This window comes from Uranotaenia lowii, chromosome 2, assembly GCF_029784155.1.
Source record: "Uranotaenia lowii strain MFRU-FL chromosome 2, ASM2978415v1, whole genome shotgun sequence".
Lineage (NCBI taxonomy): Eukaryota > Metazoa > Arthropoda > Insecta > Diptera > Culicidae > Uranotaenia > Uranotaenia lowii.
Window position 1 is genome coordinate 380,672,789 of NC_073692.1, and position 7,949 is coordinate 380,680,737.

Here is a 7,949-nt window from a genome sequence, read left to right on the forward strand (position 1 = left end):
ACATTGTTCGCCGCCGGTGTTGATCGAAAACGGGAAAGACGAAAGTCGAGCGGTCGTGATACGAAGTCGTGTGCTCAATCGCGAAGTTGATCAGAACCCGCCGCGGGTGCATCAAGAAACAGACGATGAGTTTTACACAGATACTGAAGAACAAAGTGAAAACGAAGCGTCGGTCGGTGATGAGCACTCGGGAAACGGTGACGTGCGTCGAAGCGGTCGTGCTACGGTGCCACCCGCGTGGCATAGTGATTATGACTTGAGTGCGACAATGTTTGCGTTAAGTGCTGAGGAGTATTTGGACGATATTCCGTCGGATATCGAGGCTCTCAAGAAGAGAAGTGATTGGTCGCAGTGGAATCGTGCAATTGAAGAAGAGCTAGCTTCATTGGATAAGAACGACACGTGGCGTTTAACAAAGTTACCTGCTGGTAGAAAATTGGTCGATAATAAGTGGGTATTCAAGGTTAAACGCAAGTGTGATGGTGAAGTAGACAGGTACAAAGCCAGGCTGGTTGCTCGCGGTTTTACCCAGCGACCAGGTTTTGATTTTTCGGAGACCTACTCACCTGTTGCTGGAATGTCGACGCTGCGGATTCTCCTAGCATTGGCGAACCAAGAACGCTGGCACGTACACCAGATGGACGTAACGTGTGCATTTTTGAACGGCGTATTAGAAGAGGATATCTATATGCGCCAACCAGCTGGCTTTGAGAGGGGGAATGGTCTTGTGTGTAAGCTGAACAAGGCTATTTATGGTCTTAAGCAAGCCTCTCGAAGCTGGAATCAGCGTTTCCATGTTTTTGTGAGCAGTCTTGGGTTCAAGAGAAGCGAGCATGACCTGTGTCTGTACTATCGACGACAGGACGGCGTTGTTGTTTACGTTGTCATTTACGTGGACGACATATTGCTTGTTAGCAACTCGGAGAAGGAGATCAAGAAACTCAAGAAAAGCCTGTCTGCTGAATTCGAGATGAAGGATCTTCAGGAAGTAAGGTCATTCCTGGGATTGAACATCAGGCGTGAACGTGAGATGGGACTCATGGAAATCGACCAGAGCACTTACGTCAAGAGTGTGCTCGAGAGATTCGGGATGAGCGACTGTAAACCTTCCGCTATTCCGATGGACCCACGCCTGCGATTGGAGAAAGGAGAGAATCCGATGGAGTACACAGACAAACCGTACAAGGAGCTAGTGGGTTGTCTAATGTACTTAATGGTAACTTCGAGACCAGACCTGTCGGCAGCTGTGAGCTACTTTGCGGGATTCCAGTGTTGTGCTACCAATGATCACTGGGTCCACCTGAAACGAGTCCTGAGATACCTGAGAGGGACAGTTGATAGTAAGCTCGTGTTCCAGCGTACTGAATCGTCGAAAATGCTAGAGGCGTACGCTGATGCGGATTGGGGAAACGACCCCAACGACAGAAGATCAGTTTCCGGATTTGTCGTCAAGTTGTATGGTTCTACCGTGATGTGGGCGACCAAGAAACAGGGATCAGTTGCCTTGTCGAGTACCGAAGCGGAACTGATGGCGTTGTGTCTGGCTAGCTGCGAGGTCGTATGGGCGACGAACCTCCTGAAGTCTGTGGGACAAGACGTCGAGCTACCGATTACAGTGTACGAGGATAACCAACCATGTATCGCCGTTACGTCGGATCCTCGTAAACACAAACGTATGAAACACATCGAGATCCAGAACTTCTTCGTCAGAGAATTGGTGGAGAAAGGTCAACTGGAGCTGCAGTATTTGCAAACCGAGGAGCAAGTGGCGGACGCCTTAACCAAGGGACTACCATCGCCACGCTTCTGCAAACTACGAGAGAAATTGGGGATCATCAATTGAGGCGGGATATTGACAGTGTTATAAAATATCAGTGTACCAATTGAAGTAACCCAAACGTGAGTGAACATAAATTAGCGTGTATCATTCTGACAAATAAAAATTCAATCCTTTGTTCGTTTCCAACCTGTAAACACGCGTTTCATTTATACTCCTGCTGAGAATTTCCTCCCAGACTTTTAACGGTATCAAATTAGCATCAGAGCCTGAATCAATCAGCAACTTCAAAGGGACATCGCCTACCACGCATTCAATGAGATTTGTTTCGTTTCCAGAGTAAAAACAATAATATGTTTTGCTCTTTTTCTCTGGAACATTCTCAGCGTCTTCCGCAACAATTTCTTCTGCTTTATCATCAAACTCGTCTTTAATTTCAGTTATCAATCGAATTTTTCCTTCTTGGTGTTTGAAATTAACATCCCGCTTGTTGAAATATCGTTTTCCACACACAGCCTCGAAATGCCCCCTCTTGTCACATTTTCTGCACTTTTGATCGCGAGCTTTACACTGCAATGATGAAGAAATGTGACCATCTATTCCGCAACTGAAGCATCTCATTTTCCGTGCATCATATGGTTTCTTTTCCAGTTTTCGCTGCGCACGACCTGATGTTGTTGATTTTCTTACGAATCTAGATTCCACTTTAAAAACCTTTTCTATATTGCTTTCATTTGGATTCAACGAGCTTATGTCCTTCATTTGCTGTTCTACGCCCTCCATCATTGCACCTAGCTCTTCCAGCTCGGCAAGCGATCTATCCTTTTGAAGAATGCGACGTCTGAGTTCTTCAGATTCGCATCCCTCGACTATAGCATCTGTAAGGAATATTTCGGTCAATATTTCCCTTACTTCCGTGGAAAATTTCTCCAAGCCACAATCAGCGAGCTGCTGACGAATGCGCATCATAAAATGTGAAAATCTTTCGTTTTTCGCCTGTTTCATCTTCCGCAGTCGACAGCGTTCCAAGATGTATTGCCTACCAGGCTCGAAATAATCGTCCAACTTGCTAATGGCCAAATCGTACCAGTTCACCTTAGTCGCAACCAAAGGAATTTTGTCTACATCAGGTAGATTTCCGAAAACTTTTTGTAACTGTCTTCCACCAAAATGCAAAAGAAGTGCTTTCATCTTCCGTTGGTCAACTACATCAAACGCTTCGAAATATACTTCCAGTGAAGATTTCCAACTCTTCCATTCTTTGGATAATTGATTTCGGGCTATTTCTTCACATCGAAATGGTGGAATCGCTCGCGACTCGCTGATCTGTAATGCAATTAATTAATATGTCAATACACACGTCATTGTCAAAACTTCTCAAAGCACAATGTTTTCGAATGTTAGTTCCTCAGAACTCTAGAACATCTTCTTCTTTGGCTTCTCAAAGCTCAATAATAAACAATGTTTGTTCCTCAGAACACTTGCGCATCATTTCATTTAGCTTCTCAAAGCTCAACACTTTCATTCCTTCGCTCCTCAGAGTTCGGATATCACCAACATTCTCAAACAATGTACCTCAATACAAGGAAAACAAACATCTAATTACTCATACTTCTCTCCCACTCCTCAGAGCCAAGAGAGCAAGAAATTGAGTCACGTATAATCGGGTGCCCCTCGGGAATTCTCTCACCCTTTTTTTTCTTTGGTCTCGACCATCAAAATGTACGCCATTTTGGCTTTCGTGCCACATTTAGGATGGACTTTTTCCCAACACAAATTGTCTAATTTTTCACTTTTAATTCTGTTTTCCACTGAACTCACCATGTTTTCCGCCATCCTCGTCGCCAGATGTAAGGACTTCGTGGGGTTTCGGATGCAATTTCCACTTTCGCAATTAGATATATTGCACAACGATTTATTCGCGTCTTTCCTGTCCGCGTACCAAGCTAAAACTCCCCGTTCTTCTTCCCTTTCCTCCTCCTCTTACTCTCTATCTTTTCTCTTCTATCTACACTCAGAATCAAAACAACCCAAAATTAAGAATGCCCGGGCATCAAAACAAAGTTTAGCTGCCGTTCTTAATTTTGGGCTGCTATCAACACCCCAAAATCAAAGTTCACAGTTTGAACTGAAGCCCCCAAAAACTTATCGTTCAGAATTTGTTTCGTTTCTTGCCGCCGCGCTGTTTGTTTTTGTATAAATTTTTTTCCATTGAAAAAGGAGTATGTAGTAAGCGTAAGTATACTTATAAAACATTGAATACAGTCATTAATTACTATAAAGTGTAATTCAAAACCATTTTTTTCTATTTCCAGCAACATTAATTGTTAAAATTTGGGAAGAATTGTAGGAAATTGGAGGAACGGACCAACAAATTGAACGGGGATATCACCCAAATACAGATAGGTAAGTCTAGAAAAAATTGTTAACAGAAGATTTGTAAGTAAGAATATATAATAGATTATTATCAATATTTTATATTATCAATTTCATTAACAACTCAATAAATATCGCATACTTTTGTTTTGCACTTAATCATGTTATTTTTTTTTATAGATTCATCTTTTTAATTCTAATATTTTCTTTTTTCTTTGTTTTCCATTCTCATTACAGAGCTCGAAAAATTTCACCATGGGAATTATAATAACACAGTTAAACACAAAGTGGTAAAAACTTAATAAAATAAGAATTAAAAAAAGTTTCAAGCAACGCATTTGTCTTTTTTGAATGAATATATGTCCATTTGATATGCTATGAGCAGCAAATAAATATCGTTTTCTCGTCAGAATGGCTTTCTCGATTTTGGGGTGTGAGAAAGAGCTCGATTCTCAAGTTTGGGAAAACCCCTCCAAACTTATTTTCGTCGGGAGCCAGTTTCATCCGATTTTGCGGCATTACAACTTGGTTTTGGGTTGTATCCGCCTAGAGTGTATGACAAGGTAACATACTTGCTGATCAATATATGTGTACTATAAGGTGCGCTTGTAATATGGTACCCTACAACCACCTTTACTTACTAATTTAAAAAAAAGTTTCAAACTTTACTACCCGAATACGAAAATATTGTAACATAACAGTTCCTGTTGAAGTTATAAAACGATTAGAAACAGCGTAAAAAAACGTTTAGAAAATGATATCTGAAACCATAAAAAACATTGCACTTATCTTGAATTCCAAAACGACGGTCTGCTGAATATGGCGTTAAGTTATGTTACTGTTTAAAACTGTTAAAACTTCTATATGGAGACACTGTTCTGCGAACAGTTGCGATTACGTACCAAAACCACTAACGAATAACGTATTTTTAGCATCGAACTGTTTTTGATACAGTTTTTTTTAAAGTTCTCTTGTATCTGAACGTTTACAGTAAAAGTTGTAAAACGATTCGATATTACGTTCTTCCGTACCCTATCCTGAATCGTAAGGGAATGCAGCACGCACACACGCACACAAGAAAGTTTCCTTTATTTGTAAAAACACTCATTTTTTAAATTTATAATTCGGTATCGAATTTTGAATACGGCGAATGCGCCAACTGTAAACAAATCCAGATAATCACTTAAATGCGTTAAACTATTCATTTTACATCCGAAAATATGATCTCCTTTCAATTTTTCTTATTTTAGTGAAGTTAAATTTAATTTTTTAAATAAGGCGAATAGCTTTTTTTATGAGCGTGTAATCCCACAGTTCATTCGCCCATTTCCCCTCGAAATTTCGTCGCGAACAAAAGGGCCAATAGTTATCTCGAGATGGAAAAAGGGCATTGAAGTTTTCGAAAAAAAAATTTCCAGGACGAGGAGATGCACAAATCAGTATTTATAAGATCGTTGAGTGTGCTAATGTGTTAACGTGATCATTTGGACCCGCTTTCAAGCCGAAATTTGCTTGAATATTGCTTCTTTCAAGAGTGATCCAAAAGGCGAATAGTCATTCTGAAATTCAAAAGGGCACTCCAATTTGGCGAATGAACAAAATGAGAGCACCAGTCTGTGGTAAAAGGGCCCACAGTTATATTTATTAATTTTTTGTGGTAATTAGTACGGAAAAGCTATATTTATCGATCGGGTGTTGAAATTAAACCAATTTGAAAGCATTTTAGCGACTTCTTTAGGAAAATGATTGTACGCAGCTAAATAGGAAATTGATTTTATTTTCTGAAACTTGGAATGCGTTTTTCTCAAAACAAAGGTCTTGGCGCATTCGCCGTATTCAAAATTTGATACCGAATTGTTTATTCGTTTCAATTCTACGATGTATAAAAACAAATTTCCTCCACAAGAAAGTATAATTCCGGAAAAACGGGCGGGACGCTGGCTTAGCCGCTGATCACTGCTGTATCCAAAAGAGTTCGGGACATTGCACCTTCCAGCGAGACCTTGATCCTCTAGCTCCTTTTTCTGAAATAAAGAAAACCTTCGTATTATTGATTTGAATATTTATTTACTGTTAATCGAATTTACCTGTTACGAACATCGCTGGTGCTCTTCTCCCGGTTTGTCCTGATAATATATCCGTCCGTCGGACCACAATCGGTGAAAACTTGTTGCTGCTGGTATGCGGGATTTGGACGTGCATGGGGAACATGAAAAACGAAAAGTTGTTTTTTTTTGTATTCATTTTCTCGGTCAGTTGACAGCACTTGGCAGTGATGCCGACTAGACGGATTTGAAAAAAATTGAACCATTATGAGATTAAAATGTGATTTATAGCTAAATAGAAAATATAGATATTTATATAGCTCTGCGGCTTCTAGAAACAGACAAATTTCGAGGACACAGAATTTAAATAACTGAATATTGAAAACTAATAAAACGAAAATAGAAATGATGTTTCTCAAACTTGAAAGCAGCGTACATAGATACAGATTTTTTTTTATCATTTTATTGATTAACATGAATAAAGTCATGCATGAAATGAGCAAAACCGACGTTTTACTTTAGTCGGTGAAAAAGTTGAACAATAAATTTGTGAATGTAGTATGATTTATAATTAACACGTGTTAATGAACATATTAAATCAATAAACAAAAGAGTAATTTGTTAACTCAACTTAATGCTTAATGTAGACTGCGTGAGTATAATTATGAATAGAATTTCAAAATATTATGTATTTATAGGCATCCTTAAGAAAAACTTTAAATTCTACCTAACATTTCAAAATCATCAACTCTTGTGCTGAATGTTACCAACTGAATAATCTTAAATTAATTTAAGTTAATCCTTAATTAATTTTGATTAGTTTAGAGCTGGAGCACACCGTGTTTGCTTAGCTGTACTGCACATTTCATAACTTAAGAGACTTGAATAAGCATTCTAAAGACATAGAGTCTAGAATTCTATTCTTCTCTTTAGGGAGATCAGTGCGAATTCTATCATTTAGCTACACACTAATCGCTTTTGTTATACCTTGAACATATAACTGCGACTTCCAAACAATACAACAGACATAAAGTGCTGAATTTTTCAAAACGATGGATCTGGCACCTCTGACACGGTAATTTTGACGTAAGTTTGTTGGCAGTTGGCAGAAGACATGGACGCTATGCGTTATTGTTCGATAACAATCTAACGATAATTGATAAATTTGAAGTTAATCGTAATACCATTCATTAACCTTTTCAGATACCTTCATCTTTTAACGTATACGTTTATTTATCGTTCTTAACGTTGTCGACAAAAAGTTCAAAATAAAAGCTACGTTTACAGATACAATCACTATTTCTAGAGCCGTAAACGTATCGTATTGACTGTTTGAGATATGGTTTTTTGCTATGCGGGTACACTTGGCGGAGCATTTTCTGGAGAAAATGCACAAGGTCGCAAAAACCAACATGCCGAACTGTTATTTTGCGACCTTTGTTTTGCACGCCAATCCAGTGCAGTGCAAAAAGTCGCAAAAACCAAATTACACTCGAAAGTGAGTAAGTCATTATGCGTCCTAAATTCAAATCATTTTGTTAAAGTTACACGCAGAAAAATATATTTTAAAAATAATAAGATTTCGGCCAAAAATGATAAAAATTTTGGTTGGGAAATTCTCACAAATATATTTCTGGTCACACTGATTAAAAATATCGATTTGGTTTAAACTTATCGTTTGAATGAAAATAAAATACACCCTTTTTAAAAATGAATCCAAATTTCTATCGAAATAAATTTTTTTTTGGGTA

At 38.6% G+C, this 7,949-nt stretch overlaps 1 protein-coding gene and 2 long non-coding RNA genes across 3 annotated transcripts; 1 reads left to right on the top strand and 2 right to left on the bottom strand.

The window, feature by feature from the left end:
• Positions 1–1,924: 1,924 nt before the first annotated feature.
• Positions 1,925–3,707, bottom strand: LOC129743226 (uncharacterized). Its single transcript, XM_055735205.1, has 2 exons — positions 3,599–3,707; positions 1,925–3,103 (listed from the first exon to the last, which is right to left on the bottom strand). Exons 1-2 carry the CDS (start codon positions 3,611–3,613, stop codon positions 1,925–1,927), a joined length of 1,194 nt encoding a protein of 397 aa, XP_055591180.1. The 5' UTR covers positions 3,614–3,707.
• An 89-nt stretch (positions 3,708–3,796) lies between these two features.
• On the top strand, positions 3,797–4,443 carry LOC129745131 (uncharacterized). The gene is made up of 3 exons (XR_008737085.1): positions 3,797–4,012; positions 4,093–4,183; positions 4,391–4,443. It is a non-coding gene; the product is annotated as an uncharacterized LOC129745131 (long non-coding RNA).
• Positions 4,444–5,910: 1,467 nt separating this feature from the next.
• Positions 5,911–6,423, bottom strand: LOC129748291 (uncharacterized). The gene is made up of 2 exons (XR_008737704.1): positions 6,241–6,423; positions 5,911–6,177 (listed from the first exon to the last, which is right to left on the bottom strand). It is a non-coding gene; the product is annotated as an uncharacterized LOC129748291 (long non-coding RNA).
• Positions 6,424–7,949: the final 1,526 nt, after the last annotated feature.